At 39.5% G+C, this 23,519-nt stretch overlaps 2 protein-coding genes across 3 annotated transcripts in view; one reads left to right on the top strand and one right to left on the bottom strand.

Moving 5' to 3' along the window:
• The window catches only part of LOC107698652 (E3 ubiquitin-protein ligase RNF19A-like), a 21,929-nt gene extending 1,464 nt beyond the window's left edge, over window positions 1–20,465 (top strand). Inside the window, exons 2-10 of one of the 2 annotated variants that reach the window (XM_016499724.1) lie at window positions 7,484–7,692; window positions 8,798–8,942; window positions 9,125–9,287; window positions 11,818–11,932; window positions 13,505–13,666; window positions 14,900–15,113; window positions 16,646–16,789; window positions 17,398–17,998; window positions 20,008–20,465. In XM_016499724.1, the coding sequence (XP_016355210.1) occupies window positions 7,484–7,692; window positions 8,798–8,942; window positions 9,125–9,287; window positions 11,818–11,932; window positions 13,505–13,666; window positions 14,900–15,113; window positions 16,646–16,789; window positions 17,398–17,998; window positions 20,008–20,031 (1,777 nt within the window). In that variant the 3' untranslated portion in view covers window positions 20,032–20,465. Of the gene's footprint in view, window positions 1–7,483; window positions 7,693–8,797; window positions 8,943–9,124; window positions 9,288–11,817; window positions 11,933–13,504; window positions 13,667–14,899; window positions 15,114–16,645; window positions 16,790–17,397; window positions 18,705–20,007 lie in introns of those variants that run through there. The other variant, XM_016499725.1, reaches the window with a different exon arrangement.
• Window positions 20,466–20,524: 59 nt separating this feature from the next.
• LOC107698654 (sperm-associated antigen 1A-like) overlaps window positions 20,525–23,519 on the bottom strand; it is a 15,743-nt gene continuing 12,748 nt past the window's right edge. The window contains exon 8 of the mRNA XM_016499726.1: window positions 20,525–21,257. Within this exon, the coding sequence (XP_016355212.1) occupies window positions 21,253–21,257 (5 nt within the window). The 3' untranslated portion in view covers window positions 20,525–21,252. The remainder of the gene's footprint in view (window positions 21,258–23,519) is intronic.

The raw sequence follows: 23,519 nt of genomic DNA, 5'->3' as shown, positions 1-23,519 counted from the left end.
CCGAAAGACGGTGCTTTTTGACAGTATAGTGTCCCCGTCACTATACTGGGGCGTTAGGACTAGAGCCCGACCGATAAGGGTTTTTTGGGACCGATACCGTTATTAGGGAGTAACTGAGAAGAGACTTCTTTTAAAACATTTGAAAGTATTACAGATCCTAATTTGAACACTGTGTGAATGTTATAATAAATGTATTAAAACATAATTATTATTATTGTCTTTTTATTTTATTTTACAGAACAACAGTAAAATTACAATACTAACATTTATGAATGTTGATAAGAGTTCTTGCTTTTTCTCAACTTTTATTTTGGAGGAAACGCGCAGGAAGACCTCAATGCTTATTTTTGTTGATAACAGATTTATAAATGAGTCTCATTACGAATACGTTGTACGTATCGCATTGTCACATGCCTTGTAAAAATTCATAAAAATGTGACTGAGCAACGGACGACTGTATCAGCGCAGATTTTCCTCGCGCTTTGGAACCCTGGTTAACAAGCAGACCTGCTGCGAGTTCGTGCAGCGCTGTCAGAATACATGCAATGCACGCGTGTATTAGAAAACATAACATTCTGCAGTTTATTTACCAACTGTTTAAGGCCATTTCGCGATTTCAATCATCATACAGTAACCAGCAACAATCACCCCTTCCTCTTCTCATTGAAGACATGCGATGCAGTCCTAAACAGTCTCTCGCTGTCGGTGCTTGTAATGATTTTTGCGTCTTTCTCCGACAGTTTAAATGCTTCCACACTGCTGACGTGTGTGCTGCATAATAAAGAGTGTGCGCCTCTCACTCTGCCCTGATTGCTATTTGATCACGTCATATCATTGTTCTGTACAAATTATTCGGTCTTTTCGCTTATTCGGTTCGGTTGCCAAACATTCGGTGCATCCCTAAATATAAATTCACGTCTCGCGCTCTTTAATGCCCTTTGAATGTAACGTGTAACGTGAAGTCCACTTCGCAGGGCACTTACGGTCGAATAAGACCACGCTTGAATGCCGTTGCCTGAACAAGTCCTTACTGAAGTGAAAGTGTTGACAGGTGTCACTATCTCACGAACGCGCCGGCGGATCTCCACCAAATTCGGGGGATCCCTTCAGCTCGAGGAAACCTCTCAAACGCGAATCGAGTGTACGTCTAGAGGCCCGCTTTCGAATGAGACAACCCCCGCGTCGATAGCCCCCGGGGTTGGGGTTTGGGAGTTACGGGTGGTTAACGCGTTCGAGAGGGTTCCTCGAGCTGAAGGGATCCCCCGAATTTGGTGCGGATTCGCCGCGCCGTTACGGAGATATGGGCGTTCAAAGTTTTCCATAGACTTAAGCTTTAAAGTGTTTCATCCAGGTCGCCAGTAGCAAACAATGGAGCGCGCTCTGCTGGACAAACTAAGTAATTACACCATTTCAAGCATTTTATCTGCGTTACGTTCTGTAAAAAAAATTTAATATCGGCGGCATATTCGCCGATACAGATATATCGGCGACAGGCTCATAGCGGCCGATAATATCGGCAAAACGATATATCGGTCGGGCTCTAGTTAGGACCCAAACAGACCACAGGGTGAGCACCCCCTGCTGGCCTCACTAACACCTCTTCCAACAGCAACCTAGCTTTCGCAGGAGGTCTCCCATCCAGGTACTGATCAGACTCAGCCCTGCTTAGCTTCAGTGGGCAACCAGTCTTGGGCTGCAGGGTGAAATGACTGTGGCAACTAAATCCCAATACACTTGAAACCTACGAGTTTTAAGAAAATATGCAACTTGTAGGTTATTTTAGTATCATTGGGATTATACTATTATAGTCTTTATTAATAGTTTCCATTAGTTTTTTTAAATGTAGCCTATATTTTCCATTTCCATTGTTGTTAATTTGTTGTTGGTTTTTTTTGTCTTTTTTTTTTTATATTCTTATATACACACTTATATACTTTTTTTTTTTTTTTTTTTTTTTTTTTTTGGGTCAGTTTTAATTTGTTATTACTGCATCAAACATTTCCCTGGCAACTAGCTGAAATAAAATAATTAAAAAATATATATTTCAAGTAAAAAAAACAAACATGTTTTTTAATGGTTTTGAATTTTCACTGTATTATGATGATACAGTATAACCTTTATGCGTTGTACGGCCTCTGTGATATGGTTGCATTATGTCACCAGTACAGCACAATGCTGACATCCTGTTGCTATAGCAGCACGATAGGAGTTGAAATTTCCATAACACATTTTTTCCCTGGTTGGGTCTAAACGGCTGCTCTGGTTTTAACTGCATGGCTGTGATGTTGCCACAGCTGCTTTGTGTTGCCACAGCTGCTATCACTGCATGTGTGTGTATTTGCTTATTTGTGGCCTGTTTGTTTAGGCACATCAGTCTTAGAAGAAGTAGAGGTCATTTTGTGTGAATGTGTGAGCATTTATTAAACAGCCTCTTACCTAAATTGACTTAAGCCAAGTCAATAAGTATATTCACCTGCACAATTATAATCAAGCTACAGCAGGCTTTTGCATAGTCGATCTACAGTCTTAATCTTTTTGTCAGAGTATACCTGATGCGTAATTGAAATTTAAGTAAGACCAGTGTTTACATGATATTTAAAATAAATGAATAGTGTCTTAAGTCCAATTGAAATCTAATTTTAAGAGCATTTACTATTGTTCAAAAATTTAGGGTAGGCAAGATTTTTAAAAATGTTTTTGAAAGAAGTCTCTTGGCTGCATATATTTAATAAAAAATGCTTTAAAAACAATAATATTGTGAAATATTATTACAATTTAAATTTAATGTTTTCTATGTGAATGTATTGTAAAATGTAATTTATTCCTGTGATCAACACTGAATTTTCAGCATCATTACTCAGTCTTCAGTGTCACATGATCCTTCAGAAATCAGTATAATATGCTGACTAGCACGGATCAGCTCCAGGCATGACGAAGCGATATCGTCTTCTTTTGGAAGGCCAAACGAAGTAGTTTCACTTTCACAACAAAGCACACAGTGCCTTCACGACATGGCGGCAACAACAATACTACAGCGAGAATAAAAGTTACGCCTTCTTTCTTTGCGTGAACATTTGGGGGGCGTTATGCAAATCTTCTCACATAGTGACGTAGGTATGTGGGGGCGTGTTAGAACGAGCCGTTTTAGGTAGGCGTGGTTGACTCTTAACTTTTATAAAGAATATCTCTTTGGATCTGAGACTTTAGTCTTTGCAACTTTACAGATCTTCTTTATGCACCAAGAGCTTGTAACACTCCAAAGAGAAAGGAACAATTGAAATCGCATCATATGACCCCTTTAAATAAAAAAATTAAAACAATAGCATTTATTTTAAATCTTTTGTAACATTTTTCCTTACTGTCATCTTTGATTAATTTATTGCAACATTGCCTTTTTTTTTTTTTTTTTTTTTACTGGCCCCAACATTTTGAACGGTAGTGTAAAAGTACTTCTTGAATGTGCTGCAAAAGGGATAAATAATTAATTGTAAAGGAGGCTCCAGAGTGTTTTGACTTGTAACCTGATTATAATTGCAGTTATTGGTCAGGGAGGGATTCAGCATTTCTCTTGTTAAATCTCTTTTTGCTCGGACTCTGAGCCAAGTATATTTGGGACGTCATCTGAAGTCAGCACAAGCCAAAGGCACAGTATTGTGTTGTGATCAGTGCTTTTGGAGGCCTGACACTGGTGACACTGTCACTTTGAATGGAGTCTTTTATCAGGCCAGTGGAGAGCATGCTACGCACTCATCTCTGCACAGATCTGTACCCAGCTGTGCCCTGTGTTTCAATGATAACACAACCTTTTGAGCTGCCCGTTTTCTCTTGACCTTTCTGGTAATCATTACACTTTATTTTCTCAGTAGGCACTATTATACCTGTCACTTTGGAGGGTGTGTATATTTGTGTGCATGACAAAGAGCTCTCCCCAGACACTTAGAGAAATTAGGTACTTTTTGCTAGGTACTTTTTAAACGTGTCAGTGCATCATCAGTGTAGGAAACAAGAACTAGTCTACATGTCATGGCAGGTTTGGTTGCAGTTATATACTGTATGTTGAGGTATGCTTTGATGGGTGATCAGAGAGATATTTCTGGAAATTGAGAAATGGCTTCTCATATCAAGATGGTATTTGTTGAAATGCTAAATATGTGAAATGGGGTTTTGTATTGTCCTGGAAGCCTTAGTGCTTGAGGGCCAATCATCAGACACAGGTAAAGCAGAAAAAAGTGACTTATAAAAACACAATTATTTCTTAACAACTGTTTTCAACATTGATGATAATAATCATAAATGTTTCTTTTGCAACAAATCAGCAGATTATACTGATTTCTAAAGGATCATGTGACACTGAAGACCGGAGTGATGATGCTTTTGATCACAGGAATAAATACAATTTTAAAATATATTCACATAGAAAAATGCTCTTTTAAATTGTAATGATATCTGACAATTTTCTTTCTCACAACTGTTTTTATTGTATTTTTGATCAAATAAATGCAGCCTTGGTGAGCATAAGAGAAGTCTTTAAAAAGCATTTTAAAACATCTTAATGGCCGCTAAAAAGTTAAGTTTTGCCATCACAAAGAAAAATTACATTTGAAAATGTTACAATAGGTACTAGGGATGTAGCGATTCACTCAACTCACGATTCGATTCACGATTTTGATTTCACGATTCGATTCGATTCACAATTTATTTATTTTGTTTTACAAAATTAGATTTAAGACCAATTATAAATTAAATGTGTCTTATTATTGCTTGGACAAAATGCTGCACATTTCTTTGTGAAATTGAAATATAACACTATAATAATATACTAATATAGCACTTGGATATTACTGCTCTTTTGTTGGTTTTGATTGCTTCTATTGTTCTCATTTGTAAGTCGCTTTGGATAAAAGTCTGCTAAATGACAAAATTTTTATATAATGTAAATGTAAATAAAACTAAATTGAAATTTTAAAACAAGCCCCAAATCAAATAAATAAGTAACACAAATAAAATAAATCTATTCATATAAACAAAATAAGGCTTTGTCTGTGCTCTTTCCATTTAAAATTAGAGGCAACCACTGCATTTTAATCTTGAACCAAACAAAGAGCAGTTTTTAATCTAAATTAGATTGTATAATTTGAAATTTGAAGCAAAAACAGAATGGTTTGACTTCAATTTTATGAAACTATACATAAAAAATATCTGCATGAAACAGCAGACGAACTGAATGAGACGCAGATTCACTCTCTGCCAGCAGGTGGCGCTTAAAGCGTTTCCTTGGTTTCCGCTGTAAACAAAGCAGCGCTGAACTTATGAACTTTAATATGCGTTATACAGAGGCAAGATGAAAAGAAAAAATACCATCTAAACTTTTCTAAAGACAGTAAGTTCCCCTCAGACATGCATTCATATAAACTCCTACACCTAATTGAATCGCGATTTGTTTAGCATCTCAACCGATTTGTATCGTCACATATTTGAATCGATTTTCAACCGGCTCGCGGTTAATCGTTACATCGCTAATAGGTACTGGTTATTTTAAACTGTAGTAGTGTCACAATATTCGTTTTTTTTTTTTTACTGTATTTTTTATCAAATAAATACAGCTTTGATGAGCATAAACTTTTAAAAAGTAGTGTATGTACACGACAAAAAAAAGACAAAGGTGCAGACTGTGTGAATATTCTTATTTCTCTTTTATGTTAAAGCCATTTTTCCTGAGCTAGGAAAAAATATACATAGGGTTATCGTTTATTTGTGAGTAAAGTGAAATTGTTGGTTCCCCCAAAATTAAGTAGACTCGACTGTCTCCAAGAGAGACACGCTGATCAGAATGAGGGTAAAGTATCTGAACACTTTCTGGCCATCAGATGTTAGTAGAGTGTATTCACGGTTAATGTGAACAGCAGACTGAGTGAGTTGCACTGATTCTGCATTGTTGCAGGACTGGCTGAGAGTACGCAGTCGTGGAAGACAAATATGCAGTGTTTAAAAAAAAAAAAAAGTCTGTTGAGTGGAAAAGCTTTGTTCCATGTTTTATGCTGTGTGGTGCATGTGGGGCTTTCTTTGTGCTGTGGAGGAGCAATCTTGTTTGACGTTTGTTCTGGTGCTGTCACTATCCTTATTTTGACATTGCTGTCTTTTGTTAGGGTTCATTGTCAACATTGTGTTTACTCTTATACTCTCTGAGTCATGTAGAAATATGGGCAACTCCAATAACAAAGGCCATTTTGTTTGTGGAAATCGATGTAGTGGAGGTTTTTCTCAGACGGAAAACCGACAGTTGACCAGATGACATCTGGTTTGCACCATGGAGTTAGCTTCTTTTGTATCAAATTATATTGTGTAATTATGTCAATCCACATGCAAACTCTTTCATAAGGTTTTGAGATCCTGTTTCTGTGGTTGGAATAACTGCCTGATCATGTAGTTCACAATCAGGATCTTTTCTCAGCTTCTAGTGTTATTTTATCACATTATAATGAGTGTTAAAGGCTCTTATGTAACTCTTCTGTCTAGCACGCACATCACTTAGCATAGTGATCCTGTCACTGTCTCTCATACCCCTTTTCCACCAAGACAGTTTGAGTGCTGGTTCAGAGCCAGTGTTTGGATGCCGGTGTAGACTCGCAAAGCCTTGAACACCAATAGCAATGCAACGTCCGCCATTGTTAATGGTGTGTTTGTGTTTGGCATTGCCGCGCTAGCGTTGCTGGGAAAGATGAGATGTATTCAGTGACGTAAGACCTGGCTCTGTGGTGGCTCACTAGCCCATGGAAAGACAAACTGGTTCTTAGAAGGCTTGCTAGTCAAACCAACTCTTAACCGGCAATAGCACTAGCTCTGAACTAGCACCCAGTTCATGCTGATGGAAAAGGGGTATCAGATCTGTCCATCTGCCTCTTGTGATTTTCCAACAACCATTAGCTCTGCAGACAAGCACAACGTCCAGCTTCATTCAATAGGTTCTCATTAATAATGATCGGGTCACAATGGCCAGTGCCTGCTGTAATTGATGATGCCATCAGTTCAGATTAGCAGGTCTATTAATTTAGCTCGACCATCATCGACTTATGTTGTTAACAGATAGCTGCAGCTGTTTTGGGTAATGTGGTCATTGCTAGGCTTGCCGCGATAGACGGTGCCGACGAATTGCCGCTATTTGAAAGTGAAAGTAAAATGTGCACGCCGCTTTTACAAGCTATTTAATAGCAAAGGAAAGCGAGGAAAAGAGGGAACGCCCCGCCCCCACGGGGATACCGGTATTATCGGTGTTGTCACGTCGATTAACCGGTGAGAAAATTTCCTCACCGTCACAACCCTAGTCATTGCTCATACTCGAGTTTGGAGATTTGAACAAACATGAAGTATTAGTAAACAATTAGTTTACTGTAGTAATGCTAATAGAGATTTTCTTGCTTGATGATATGTGTGAGCTAATGCATCGTGTATAGCTGTGAAAGTGTTTGTCTGTTTGATTTGACAGGTATGCAGTCATTGCCTTCGGTTGTGCCAGCTGTCCAAAGATTACCTGTGGTCGTGAGGGCTGTGGGACTGAGTTCTGTTACCACTGTAAACAGCTGTGGCACCCAAATCAGACCTGTGACGCCGCCCGACAGCAGAGAGCTCAGAGTCTCCGGCTGAGACCCTTCAGATCATCATCACTCAGCTACAGCCAGGAGAGCGGCGCTGCTGGTGAGCCCACCAAACACACATACACAAACCTTCAAATCCAGTGGATCTGTCAACTAGAAGTGTTCTCACACTAGGGCTTTTGGTGCAGACTTGCCATCAGAGTTTGGTTCATTTTATTTTTGTAATATCGGTTATGTCAGCTGTGGGCCTAACTAAAGGCTAAGATATGATTCAAGTGAATTTTTTGTTTGCTTATGTTTTATAATGTATAAATATCTGAGACATATTGGTTCTATTTGTTAGTAAAAAAGTATCCCATAATTACAAACAATTGTGAGACATTCTAAATGTTCATGCAGTGCATTTTTGTGTTTACAATGGGACAATTGCTGCACAATAGCTTACACACAGCGCAAGCCTTATTTCGTGAGCTGTATGTGAGGCGGCCTTATGTGTGCACGCTTTGAGTGTGCATGAGCAAGAGACCGTGCAAATGGTCTAAACACTGGCAAGACTTAAGAAATGCAAATTATAAACTTTAGTAATGATGCTACACTGCCTCGATTGTGCAAGTGACAATTCGTGTGTCAACTGCAGCGTGCAGCTCGCTTATAATACAGACGATGTGGTGATTTGAAGCCATTTGCGCATTTTGAGGGAATTCACTGATTCACTCATGCTGTTTGTGAAATTACGTCTCACAGAAACTTTTCAAATTACTTTGCAAGTTATTTAATAAAGAAATATGAAAAACTAGTAGTCCCTACAGCTAATATAAGTAAGAAGTACTCAAACAAGTAAACAGTTGGAACAAAAAAAACAAATAACATGCGATAGAACGAATAAATGGTGCTTTAAAGTTTTTCAGGTAAGTCTGTCTAACAGTATTTAGGTTAGAAATACTACAGAAAATTGGATAAAGTAATCAAATGTAACATGCATACAAACATACACTGATTTTTATTAAAGCTACTAAAATTATTTGTTCATGAGGAGTAAGTAATTTTTGCCTTTTCTTTGGTTGTTTGTTACTAAATCAAATGCTCTCTAATCAAATGACACATTGTGGTTTGTACCAAATCTTGAAGCCTTGTATGAAAACGTCCTAGATCTCGTAAATGTCAACAAGCAGTGGTTTTAACTGCTGTGTCTGTGTCTCTCTAAGCCGATGACATAAAGCCGTGTCCCCGCTGTGCGGCCTACATCATCAAGATGAACGATGGGAGCTGTAATCACATGACCTGCGCTGTGTGTGGCTGTGAGTTCTGCTGGCTGTGTATGAAGGAGATCTCTGACCTGCACTACTTGAGGTCAGTGTCCTGAACCCCACTGCAGTGTTCACAATGTAGGGCCAAATTACATAATTCAGACATCTGAGTTTAACGGAATTATTGACACTACGTGAGAACTGATGAAAGTTAAAGTCGTCAGAATTATTTGTTATTGTGCTAAGGTTACATTTCGGTGTTTTATTTCTCTGTTCCTGACACAGTCCTTCAGGATGCACGTTCTGGGGTAAGAAGCCTTGGAGCAGGAAGAAGAAAATCCTGTGGCAGTTGGGCACACTTGTGGGCGCTCCGGTTGGCATTGCACTGATTGCTGGCATTGCCGTACCTGCAATGATCATCGGGATTCCTGTGTATGTGGGCAGAAAGGTGGGTGGCTAATACAAACACTCAGGCTTTGAATGTTGAGAATCATGGGTGAGGTTTTCATTTGTTTGTTTTCAAACCCAATCTTTTGAACTGATCGCAAGGTATGAAATTGGATTCATTTTTCAGACAGTCATATTTGTTAAATCTACACCAATAGTCTATAGTCCAAGAGATTTTTTTAACAACTGAGAATAGCTGTCATTCTGGAAATTTATACATTGAAGCATTTTTTTTTTGGTCCGAAACATGGCTTTCCATTTAGTATTTAAAATGCAGAACTCATTTCAGTAGATGTGTTATCACATACATGTCATGAATAACAAAAAAATAGGACTGCACAATATTGGAAAAAAATATTTTTTGCAATATTTATTTGCAATATGAAAAGATAAAGTAATTTTCACCAGATGACTAGCTCTATTTGGAATGAATTATTAATTCTAGAATGTTTGGGTGATTCTATAGGACAGTGTATCTGCATAGAAAATAAATTTAAATAGCTGAAAAATTAGTTTTTACTCTGAAGACTTTCAAACCATCCTTTTCAATAACATAACCATATCAGTAAGAGTTTTTTTGGGTTTTTTTTATCTTTCCACTTGAGTTTTCATAGGCCACATTTCCACGGTATGCGACCCTTTCAAAAGGGTTCCCTTAATAAAATTCTGATTGTCATTACATTTTTTTTTAAGTAATAAATAATTCCATTATATGTTATACTGTAAAATAAAAACAGTAATTAAAACGGTAATAGAAATGCTATAGTAAACCTGTAAAATTACAATACTAATATTTTAAATCTTGCTTTCTGCATTTTTAGCAATGTTACAGTGTTCACACCAAGCCATGTTGTAATTATATATTTTATTTTGATATATTGTGCAGCTTAAAATCTGATATGACCATTCAAACTGAAACTCATTTTCATCTAGTTTTAATAATGAAGTTTTACTAATATGAATACTATGAATATTTAGTCATATGAATTATATTGCATGTTGTCTTATTTTTTGCCTGCGTGTACAAAGCCCGCATATATTTTAATAATGTTAATGGATGCTAATGATCCTGATAATAGTGCATAATCGTAGTCATCAGTAATCATTAAGTCAAGTCACCTTTATTTATATAGCGCTTTTAACAATACAGATTGTGTCAAAGCAACTGAACAGCATTAGTTAGGAAAATAGTGTGTCAATAATGCAAAATGACAATAGTAAACACTAATTTTTCAGTTAAAGACAGTTCATCATTGAATTCAGTGATGTCAACATCCAGCTCAGTTTAAATAGTATCTTTGCAATCAAGTCAACGGTATCGCTGGAAATGAAGTGTCCCCAACTAAGCAAGCCAGAGGCGACAGCGGCAAGGAACCAAAACTCCATCGGTGACAGAATGGAGAAAAAACCTTGGGAGAAACCAGGCTCAGTCGGGGGGCCAGTTCTCCTCTGACCAGACGAACCAGCAGTACGGAAAAATCAATTTAAGACGTAATAAAACAGACGATGAACACTATTAACAGCAATTATTATATGATGCAATCAAACTTATAGCAAAATGTGGTAGTTCTGTATGTTGTTTCAGGGTTGGCATCATCTGAGGTCCTCTGAGGGGTTGGCATCATCTCTTCTCAGGTGTTCTGGATCCAGACTGAAGCTTGTGTAAATCCTACAGCCTGTGGCAAAAAACAGAGAAACAAATAGAAACATAATTAGCGTAGCTGCTGTTCCAACCAAGCAAAATTGATTTGTTTATAAATAACAATTATAAAGTAAAATATAAAAAAAATGTGTTTATTATAAAGCTATTACAGTACTGCATTATCAACCGTAACTTGGATTGAACTCATTGGCACATGGCCTGGGCTAAATTGCAGAAAAATAGTCATCAGTTAATTTCTTTTAATTTGGCAGCATTTCCTGTGACCGCTTCTTTTGTGAACCAGTTTCTCCAAATGCCTTTGTCATGACTACAAGATAATAAGGGCCTTTGTTTTATCTGACTAGAAGAACACTGCTTATTATAAATGCTTTTAGAAACTGGTGCCAGCATGTTGAAATCAGTTTGACAAGTGCTATTCTTACATCTGTATTAATAGATTTAAAGATTTATATGTCCAGCAAATAACAGTCCTGTAGTATAATTTGTGTACTGCATTAAGGATTTGGTTTTGCGTGAGTTAATATGCAGCCTGTCTCTGAACCAGATTAATCCACTGCAAACTGGGTCACTTGTACAATGATTAGTAACACTTCAGATATGTGCAGTTCAGTCTGAATTTCCTTATGAAGGGATTTCCATAACGGTCTGTTTATCTGACCTGAATCCTAACTGAGCACTGCATTATGAAATATGACAACCTACATGTCTTACCGCACACTTATCAGCCTTGTTTGATCTGCAAGAGACTCTTGTTAGATCATCAAGTGGGAAATTATGCTAGCATTATGAGTAACCAAAGCGTGATTTAATCAAGAATAATGAGCATATGTGTTTACTCACTCTCAGTCTTTGAATCCATCTGCTTCAGATTCATAATCGTTATGAGGGGAAGGACATCTCCAAGCACAAGAGAAACCTTGTCATAGCCGGCGGGGTGACGTTGTCAGTGATCGTGTCTCCGGTGGTTGCTGCTGTCACTGTCGGTAAGCAGACTTCTTTCTTTTTTCTGTCTAATGATTCACTTTATGATTTGTATTTTTTTTTGTACTATTATGAAAGGAATCATTTGTTTGTTCTAAACCCATAAACCTATATTAAATGTCGGCGATTAATTCAGCCCCGACCTCTTAACATACAGACTGCATTTGAAACTCATCAGACATTTTTTGCTGTATAGTTAAAGATTAACCATTTTAAAATATCACATTGATTCATTTAAAAAGTAACCGACTGTGATTTCATTGTAAATATTACTATTTATAGTTGGCTTAACACTGCACAGCCAAAGCCTAGAATTAAGCTTGCCTAAAAATGTAATTTTTCGCAATAAAACTAGTCCAATCGCTTTCGAGGGGGGTTCCCCTGTAAAAATCTGGGGGTAAAATAAACGTTTTTCGGCGGGGATCTTCCAGTAAAATTCGCATTCCAGGGACTAAATATCACGTTATTGGGGTCACTTCAACCCGCGGACATGAACAACAGCCCGCGGCAACAGTGTTAAAGTAACATTAGCCTAAAGGAAAACCGCGGACTTGGCAACACTGGTTATGAACCAACCGCAATAGCGTTTCCTTGGTTACCGCTGTAAACGAAGCAGCGCTTTATACGGAGGAGAAGAAAATGCCATTGCCATCGAAACTTTTCTCAAGACAGTTCCCTTCAGTGATGCATTAATATAACCCCAGAAATGTAATGCATTTTTGTACTTATTTTACTGTTATTTTCAGGATCTACTGGGACAGTGATAAAGATCTACCAGTCGATTGCGATTGACGGGCTGGCGACCACTGCTATAGACTGTTTAATCAAGAACCATAACTAGAATAACTACAGTATAGTAGTGTCCACACCAATGCACAATAACCTGGACATTGTGGAATCAAAGGAATCAAACAAGTAGACGCTGCTGCTAAAGAAGCACTTTCCACAGATTTTGAAAAGGGTTTCATAAAACCCACAGATCTTAAAAGTACTATAGTATCTAACATCCTCAACAAATGGCAAAATGACCGGAATCAGTGTACGAACAAGCTGTATGAAGTTGCATCTTTAGTTTCAGTAATCGCTGGGATCAGATAATACATGCACAATGCTGAAAAGGACATTCCAGAATCACACAACCCTGAATCTGTTTTAGAGTCTACAGGTTTTGAAATTGATCTTTTATACTATTTCAACTTGTTAATAACCATGAAAATAGCCAAGGGAGCTGGCATGGTGTTAAAACACCAACCAACCACCCAATGCACGATAATGATCTGTTCGTAATAAACACAAGCTGCAGTTTTGTCGTCTGCCATCGGTGTGTTTGGCTGTCAGTGTTTTTATCGTTCATCACCTGGAAAAATTGTTCAGAAAATGCTTCCAACAATATCGTCCCTTTTTTGTTATTGTTATAGTGGCCTTCCCTATTCTCATTGAATTAGAATGGTTATTAAAACTTTATAGTTATCGTCCTTGGTGTGAATGGTATTTTCATCTGGAAGTACAAATCTGACTGATAATCTGGTTTAGAGGTTGCAGTTTTGTGTAAGTGTTATATTGTGTCTGTGCAGGTATAGGAGTGCCCATCATGTTGGCGTACGTCTACGGTGTGGTGCCCATCTCTCTGTGCCGCAGTGGTGGTTGCGGCGTGTCTGCGGGGAATGGTAAAGGCGTGCGCATTGAGTTTGATGACGAGAACGACATGAACGTGGGCACCGGAGCCGCTGTGACTGGTGAGTGATCCTCACTGAATGCAAACACACGCCTATTCACAGCACCTTTATAATGCTCAATGTCACACGCTGAAAAGCCAAACAGTGTTTAAAAGCGTTCAGAATCTGTCCTTCTCAGTCTCTTTCTTCTAATTTACAGTCTCTGTCTTGGCTGTCTCTCCCCCAAGAGTTGTCCATCACATTTCACACTTTCTCTCCTCCTCGCTCATGTTTAATGCAAACGTGTGAAGTGTGTTCTAGTTTAAAGCAGAGTGTGCTAAAAAGTGTTAGATTTACTGCTCCCCCCACAGACTTGCATTGAAAGAAGAGACTTTTGAGTTTATCCTTTTCCAGACACAACTCCTGAAACTCAAGGTTCAAGTAGCTTTGTTTCTCAAACACCAAATAATTCCCGTGAAGCTCGTGTAACTCTGGTAACGAGTAGCTTTTGTCCTGATGTACAGTGTGAGCTAGAGGCAAAAGGTTTAGAAACATGTTTGTGCTATATGTAAGAAATCTGGTTTCTCAAATTCTGCCTTTTCCTAAATTAACGTGTTTTCTGTTGTCATTTTTCTGGATTCTGTTTCAATGTTTTAAATTTGAATAATCAAAAAGGATGTGTAATCAGTTGAGTTCATTAAAACTTCAAAAATGCTTATAATCAAAAAGATGCATAAACCTTTAACAGTCTTGTAAAATGTAATGAAATGGAATTTTGACAAACAAAATGATGAGGTTTACGTTTAAATTAAAACATGGGTGAAAAATTGTGATATTGTGGCTCTGAGAGCAGCTCTGGAGATGAAGTTCATGTTCACGTCCTCATACAGTGAGACATATAGTAGATGTTGAAAACACAGTGAGCGTCACGCATGCTTGAGTCTGAGTAGGAGATGAAACTGCCATTCATTTACACAGAAACTTGCAAACTTTATATTTAAAGTCTTTGTGCGCTTTAATATTTGCACACACTAATCCATACTGTAACTTCATTAACTGTACAGCTGTACTTTTGATTGATTTAAATTGGCATTCTGCCTTATACAGTAAATTCCATTTTTATGACTGCAATTGTCTGCATTTTTTGCCTCACAGAAATCATAGGGCTCTAATCAGGCTTGTAGTGCAAATCTCAAATACCAAACACTGGAACTGTACTAGGGATTGTTTATTTATTTTTTATTTTTTTCCAGAATGCTTCACACTTTTATGAACTGCTGTAATGACCCCTTTCTATCCATTCTCTTCTATCAGACACCACTTCGGTAGCAGAGACCAGGCATAACCCCAGCATCGGTGAGGGCAGTGTGGGGGGTCTGACGGGCAGCCTGAGTGCCAGCGGGAGCCACATGGAGCGTATTGGAGCAATGAGAGACAACCTGAGCGAGAACGCCAGCACTATGGCCCTCGCCGGGGCCAGCATCACTGGCAGCTTGTCAGGAAGTGCCATGGTCAACTGCTTTAACAGGTCAGTGACACAGTGTCTACATGTTACGTGCGCATTCGTTGACCAAAAATGGTCTTTAAGGGACATGTATTTTGAAATCTAAGTGTGATGTACAATGTGGGCATACTCTAAAGTTCAAAATGCAAAACACCACCACAATCCAAAAAGACTGATGAACATTTCAATTTGAACAAACGGCTGTTAATATGTCTGTTCAGACTGACAGGAACATTCGCACGCTGTCCAGGCCAGTGTTTCTGGAGCCCCCAACACTGCACATGTCGAGCGTCTCTCATACATCCATTTCAGGTCTTGTACTCTACTAATGAGCTGAAGACCTGAATCAGGTGTGTTTGATTAAGGAGACATGCAAAAAGTAAAAGGAACAGGGCTGAGAAACACTGGTCATCGCAACGGTTTTAATGTCTTTTCCATTGCACTGCAAGAAAACTAGGCAGCCAATAAGATTCATGCTTCTGGTCTCATGCCCAGAACCTCTGCTGTTATATAAAACCACGATTGGTGGCACTCATGAACACAGTATATAGCCAGGCAACAGTGAATAGCAGAGGAAGATGGAAGATCCTTCACATGGACAGACCGTCACACACATTTTAATACAGTTTATGCACACAAGAAGATCTAACAGCTGGATTTGCAGAAGTTTGTGAGATTTGTCACATTTTCCCGCGGTTTCACAGACAAGGCTTAAGCCTAGTCCCAGACTAAAATACATGTCTGGGCTGTTTAAACTGAAAGAAACGTGCACTGACATATCTTTAAATATGTAAATGTCATTATTTTTCTCAAGATGCACACCAGTGAGGTTTTTTTCTAAGGTACATTTATAAAAGCCACATAAATGTCCTAATTGAACTATGGCTTAATCTAAGCCCTGTCTGTGAAACCAGGCCTAAATGTTTATTAGATATTCAAAGACTTGTTTAAAATACGCATTTGCTAAATGCTGACAGTATATGAATAAAGGGTCATACTTTAGTTTGGGGACCAATTCTCATTATTAACTAGATATTAACTCTGACTTTTGCCTCGAATTTGCTGCTTATTAATAGTAAGGTAGTTGTTAAGTTTAGTATTGGAGTTGATTTAAGGGATCTAAAATATGGTCATGCAGAATAAGGCATTAATATGTGCTTTATAAGTACTAATAAACAGCCAATATTCTAGTAATATGCATGCTAATAAGCAGCTAGCTAATAGTGAGAATTGGTCGTTAAAATAAAGTGTTACTGAATAAATTATTACAGTTATTAGGCAGCTTCTAACATGGCAAAACAGGAAAACATCCTGGCTGGTAATTAAAAAAATTAAAATAAATTTCACCCTTTGTGATTATATTGGTCAACCACTAGTTACTTGATAAACACCACAGTGAATACAAAAATCTCAACAGCTGTTTGAAAACATGTAAATGCGGTTTGACTTCCTTTGCCGTCTGCCGTTTTCACACATTGGTCTGAACAGAGACAAATTGCATGTGAAAACCTTTGGATCAGTTAACAGGCTTTAAATGTGCTGTTTGTGTCTCTCAGGTTGGAGGTTCAAGCTGATGTTCAAAAGGAGCGTTGCAGTCTGAGCGGGGAGTCTGGCACCGTCAGTCTGGGGACAATCAGTGACAACGCTAGTACCAAAGCAATGGCTGGATCCATTCTCAACGCCTACCTGCCTCTGGACAGGTCTGTATTCATTAGGGTTGGGTACCGTTCACATTTTAACCGGTACGGTTTTTTGGCAAACAAACTGAGATTTACTGTTGAAATTAATACATGGAAGAAAAATTGTGTGAATATTCCTTTAAAACATTTTTTAATAGGCTGATAATTGTAGTATTTTTTTCTACAATTAAGTGGCAGACAGTGGCTACTTTTGATTTATTCGTCCAAAAATGACGAATTCCGTGGCATGCCGCGCTATAGAATAAATTACGTTTTTATGAATGGACTCCGCGATCCCATCCGTGTTTTCGCAGAAACCATATGGCCCTAGAAATGTAAGCACACTTCAGAACATTTCGGCTTGCCCTGTGTGTTGTTTGAACGAGTTGCAAGGGTGACCTTACGTCACAGGGTCTCTCTTTCTCTCCCTGTAGCGTATGCACCCAGATGCGTTCTCAGGTACCGAAATTTAGCACCGACTGATTTAACATGAATCGGTACTCTGTAGTACCAACGCAATTCGGTCGGTACCCAACCCTAGTATTCATACACCCAAAACAATGTGAGGTGGCTCAGTGATGGAGGTTGTGGAAGTCGAGCTGTCATTAACAGCAGACGTTGTTGTGCAGCAGGGATGGGAACAGTATGGAGGTGCAGGTGGATGTGGAGTCCAAGCGAGGGAAGCTCAGGCACCACAGCGGCAGCAGCAGTATGGACGACGGCAGCAGCGGAGGACACGGGGCCGACGTTTGCCCCTCCGGCTGTCCCCACGAGGGCAAATGTGTTACCTCTCGCTGGGCCAAGGAGCCGTCCTCCACCTCCTCTTCCTCTGGCAAGAAGAGCAAAGGCAAGCTGCGCAAAAAGAGCGGCGGAACCAAGATCAACGAGACGTGTGAAGACATGGACGCCCAGCTGCTAGAGCGCCGCAGCACCAACTCCAGCGAGTTAGACTCGCCCTCTCTGAGCGGCAGCCTGCCGTCTGTGGCCGACTCACACTCCAGCCACTTCTCAGAGTTCAGCTGCTCTGACCTGGACGCCTGCAGACCGCCCTGCTACGAGTCTCACGTCCGACATCCCAACACGGGCGGAGCGGTCAGCCCGCTTCCAGAGGTCGAGAATGACCGGCTGGAGAACTGTCCCACGTCTGGGACCCTCCCACAAGCTGCGGCCGCCCCTCTGACCCCTGACGGGCCGGCAGAGCGCCCGCTATGCTACATTGCAGAGGAGAATGTGAGTTTAATATGTGGGGCTGACGCGGGCCAGAGCTCTCCTAAAGAACGCAATAACAACCTTCCTCAGCCGACTAGTCCTGTGCGTAACGCCTGCATTCAAACAGAGATATAACCAGATGGGTTGAGTTGACCCACATGCTAGCTTTCACAGCTAACCTCAACACCAACTTTATTACCAAGGATTGCACACTGAATTGAAGATTTTAAAGCTTGTTTCATGGAGGTTTAATGTCTTGGTCGGTCGATTATTCGAATGTTAGAGAAGGAACGCCACTATTTACACTGGTCAAGGGCAGGATGCGCCTTCAGAAAGCTCGCCGTGACCAAAGGCTACCGTTTGACCGACAGTCGGTCAGTGCAGTACAGTTAGACCGAAGCTCGGATAAGATTCAGAAAGGCAACAGATGAATGTAAGGCGGGAAGTGATGCACAGATACTGATGGTGATGTAGCTGTCAATCACACATGCCTCAGTGTTCAGGGTCGCTGCGATCAAGAGCCTGAGGAACGAGTGTGTGGATGAAACGTGTCCAGCTCATTTTCAGCCCAAAATTAGAAGGAACGAAGAGAAATATCATTCCTTGCAGACTGGAAATGAAGCCTCTGTTTAGGACTAGTTTGATTTGTGACAAATTCGTGTAAATTAAAGGGATGGTTCACCCAAAAATGAACATTCTGTCATAATTTACCCTCATGCCGTTTCAAACCTGAACATAAAAAGATATTTTGAAGAATGTTGGTAACCAAACAGTTTTGGTTCCCAGTGACTTTCATCATATTGTCAAAAAATACAATTGAAGTCAGTGGGAACCAAAACTGTTTGGTTACCAGCATTCTTCAAAATATATTTTATGAACTCGTATAGGTTTGGAATAACATGAGGGTGCGTAAATGACTGAATTTTCATTTTTGGGTGAATTATCCCTTTAAGCACATTTTCCCCCCTTTCTCTTTATTGTAATATATAAGATATGATATATCAGTTTTTTTCCCCTTTGTAATTCCTTATTAGATTCTTAATACTATAAAACAGTATTTTATTTCTGTATTACTATAAATAAATCTGGCAGTGCAACAAATGCTACTGTGATTTAAATGTAAATAATTTTTGCGTTACAAAAATAAGTGGATTTTTTTCCCCCCATTACAGTTATGGGAATTAGGAGGGAAAATGTGCTCAATTTTCATGAAAATGTCTCAAATCTTATTGTTTCTAAAAAAATAGGCTTGATTTTCTTTAAATATAATTTACTTGTGATTTTGGGCTGAAATATGACGTGTTTTTGACTGATTCCATGTGACTGACCTGTGTATTCAGACACCTTCACTACACATATACACACATATACTCTCAGTTAGCCAGCATATAGCTTTAGTTGAGGAATCTGCAACTATTCAAAGGCAACGAGGAAGTCTGGAGGGATCCGATGCCCTTATCGAGATGTTCAAGATGAGCCTATGAGGGACCAGGCAGTAGTAGATTTCCCTTTCACAGCAGTGATTCTTGTACATGGTTGTGCTTTTAATTTCTTGGGCTTCTTTTAATTTCTCTCGTTTAGCGTCACTGCTTATTTTCCATTTTTGGGAAAACTAGATGTGTTCAAGGCCTGTGTGGGTACTGCTTCAGTGAAGAGCCACGTGTCGCGCCCCCTGCTGGTAGCACGGGGACCTTGACCAAACCCGTCTATGGGACGAAGCGAGTCTGGCATGGTTTAAAAAAAAAAAAGTAATCCTTGCAAAGCCAAGTCCACTGATAATTCTCAATGGCTATTATGGATGCAGTGGGTTTATATTTATGAATCAGAAAGATTTGCATCCTGTTTAAAAAAAAATTTTAAATAAGTCAAACTACTTTCATTGTAAAGGCTATGATGGTAATCACATTCAGGTTGTTTCAACCAATTAAGTGATTTTTTTTTTTTTCCGTTTATGTATATGTATCGACTCATGGTGCCTTTTGGATCATAGAAAAATGTTTGTTTTTCCGGTTTGTGTCTTATGAATTCAGATGTATTGGATGAGGCTGCATTGAATGTTAGCGAGGTGGCGTAGCGTCCCTGTGCTAAACAGTCTGGGACTACGCATCCGACCGCCTACCAAAGACAGCACTCAGGCTCAGTGACGACGACTCCTGCACACTTCAACACTCAGTTCACAGACGCCTCCACGGACTCGTGTGATTGCACTGCTCATCTCTGTTGGTCTTTCTCGCTGCCGTTCTGGTGCTGCTCCGTAATCTTTCGGGACTGATCCAATGCCACAAGCTGCTTTGTTTTTTGTTTTGTTCCTTCTATTTCTTTAGTGCTCTTTTCTTATGTTTTGAGCCTGCCCATATCTGTATGAATATTACATCAGAGGCTAGGGCCGATTGATTTCTAACTTGTTCAAAACAGCTTGATACTTGTATATTTGCTTTATAATATGCGTGTAAATGCATATCTAAATGAAAATAAAAACATGAATACAGATGTGTGGTCTCTGTGTGTTTGTAGTCAGTTGGAAAAAAAATGTCACCTAGTAATTTATAAAGCCATTTATTTAGCTGATGCAAATTTATTTCTCTGAAACATATTTCTTTTGCTGACATCCCAAAGAAAAACTACATCTAATGTCAGTGTACATTCATACCTTGTGAGATCTTGTTTTATCTATGCATATTGAGACAACGGTTGGGCTGAAGGCTGGAAGATGTCAAAAAATAATAATTACACTACATGAGCTACATGTATGCATATATTACACAGTACAATGGAACGGCTATTAAAAATATATTAAATCCTGAGAAATTAGATATTTAAATGTAGCAAATTAAATTGTCCTATACAATTTTGTCTGAGAGTGTTAAATCACTCCATATGTGAGCCACAGCTTCTTTTAAAAGGCACATTCTCTCATACACACGACAACCGTCCCATCATAAGCCGAGAATCCTGTTTGTTACACGCTTCCCAGCCGTGCCATGCTCACACGTGCCTACTGAAGCCAGTTACAGAGTATGAACCGTTGCATGCTTTGCATTGTCAGCATTGCATCAGACAATATTCCTTGAAGAAGGTGAGATGAGTGTTTGCTGGAAGGGAACCTTTAGTTGCGGTGCATGACAGTCTAAAGAAGAATGGACCCTCGTAGCAGGACTGTGGGACCCGTGAGCTGGAATCCTCAGGCTCGCTTCATCCACTGTGTCTGGCTTTAATGAAGGAGGGTCTGTTCTTCCTGTAGCTCTCTGTTCATTTCCTCATTTATTGCCTCGATGTCACCCTGCAGAGAGGAAACAGGCATTGTCAGCATCATGTATGTCATATTGAAGCCAGTTGTTACCAGCCAGTGCTAGATTTGGTGAGTATTTTGAACCTTGAGGAAAAAAAAGGTAAAAATTGGAACATGTAAAAAAAATTCTGTCTAAAAAGTCCAATTTTGCGAGACATAAACTTGAATTTGAGATTAAAAAAAAAAAAACAAGTAGAATTGTGGGATATTACCTGAGAATTCTGAGAAAAAAAAAATTGAACTTGTAAGAAATAAATTCAGAATTCTGGGGGAAAAGTCAGAATATAATATAATGCTAAGTTCATGTCATTTTCACTTTAAAAGTCTTTTTTTTCCGCCAGGATTTTTGGCTCATTTTTTCACATCATCAAGAATGAAAAGTGAATCTTTAAAGTGAATGTTACTCCACAGCTGTAGAGTTGAGAAATAATAAAGGCTTTAAAATATTATAAGTGTTTTAAAAATGTGTTCATGACTATGAAGGCCAGTTATTGATAATCAAGAATACCATTATGATGTCATTTATGAGATAGCTAGCTAGCTAGCTAACGTTAGCCTAAACAGTTACGATAGTGTGTAGTTGTCAGCATTTAAATGTACAATTAGGTGTCTGGCTACTCTCCTGGGATTACCAGGCTCAGCATATAAAATTATAAATAATGTTAAATAACATGAAACTGTATGCAAATGCCGCTATCATTATTTACAGTGTTGCAATTATTTTGTTTCTCAGTTTCTGAACAGAACGAGGCAGGAGAGGCTTCTGTGAGGGTCTCTGAGACACACCACACCACACCACACTTCAAATGAGCTTCACCGGAAGTTAACGAGCTGGCTTATCTTAATGCGGAAGTTCTAAAGAACTCTGTGCATATGGTCAATTATTAAAACTTTATAGCTATAGTTAACGTCTTTGCTGTAAATGGGCCTAAAGGCTAAATAAGATACACATATTTTGCAGAAAATATGAGTGCTGCTGTCTTCCTGTGCAAAACTCCCCACCATGACGATAGACTGTTGCGGGTGGTTGCCAATACGTTGCCCATGTGTTCTGAGCAGTTTGTGTCTATGCTAAATCTATTTTGATCTCCGGTTATGAATCACAATCCTCTTCCAGTGTGAGTCTTCGGAACTTTTTATGTTGTGAGAAACATCAAAATTCAAGAACATTTAAAAAAGACTGCTCTGATGGATGTATCATTCATATCTGTTGCATAAACATGTGGTTATGGGCCAAAGTTTAGTACTTAAGGATCAGGGATTTGTTCATTTATGAGCAATAGTAATAGAGACCCTTGCCTCAGTAAACACCACTAATCAGCTAAATCTAAGATTAAATTTCACTGAGGTACAAAGGCTGATTACAGTGGCTGTTAGATAATTAGTGTTTTTTTAGGTGTTTTACGGTTGCTATAACACGCTTTCTGGAATATTTGATTATGAATAAAACAGCTCTGGTCACAGTCTGCTCATTTGTGGTGCGGATTTTTCAGTGACACTTTCTGCAGGTCTCATCCATAGACTGTAAAAAAAAATGGACGAAGCGTCTCCTATTCCTTCCACTATAGAAAAGTGAAGCCAAAGCATCTCAGTATGGCAGCTGCCATCTTGAGTAAATGACGTCATTTGGAGCCAGAGTCTGCGCAGTAGAGATTCGTTTGGCGGCCGAGTCTGCGCAGTAGAGATTCGTTTGGCGGCCGAGTCTGCGCAGTAGAGATTCGTTTGGCGGCCGAGTCTGCGCAGTAGAGATTCGTTTGGCGGCCGAGTCTGCGCAGTAGAGATTCGTTTGGCGGCCGAGTCTGCGCAGTAGAGATTCGTTTGGCGGCCGAGTCTGCGCAGTAGAGATTCGTTTGGCGGCCGAGTCTGCGCAGTAGAGATTCGTTTGGCGGCCGAGTCTGCGCAGTAGAGATTCGTTTGGCGGCCGAGTCTGCGCAGTAGAGATTCGTTTGGCGGCCGAGTCTGCGCAGTAGAGATTCGTTTGGCGGCCGAGTCTGCGCAGTAGAGATTCGTTTGGCGGCCGAGTCTGCGCAGTAGAGATTCGTTTGGCGGCCGAGTCTGCGCAGTAGAGATTCATTTGGAGCCAGAGTCTGCGCAGTAGAGATTAGTTTGGAGGCAGAGTCTGCGCAGTAGAGATTCGTTTGGAGGCTGAGTCTGCGCAGTAGAGATGTAGAGATTCATTTGGAGCCAGAGTCTGTGCAGTAGATATTCGTTTGGAGCCCGAGTCTGCGCAGTAGAGATTTGTTTGGAGGCCGA

Source organism: Sinocyclocheilus anshuiensis, unplaced genomic scaffold (assembly GCF_001515605.1).
Source record: "Sinocyclocheilus anshuiensis isolate Anshui unplaced genomic scaffold, SAMN03320099.WGS_v1.1 scaffold150, whole genome shotgun sequence".
In the NCBI taxonomy this organism is placed as follows: Eukaryota; Metazoa; Chordata; class Actinopteri; order Cypriniformes; family Cyprinidae; genus Sinocyclocheilus; species Sinocyclocheilus anshuiensis.
Note: the sequence above shows the minus strand (reverse complement) of the source record. Positions and strands in the feature narration are given on the sequence as shown.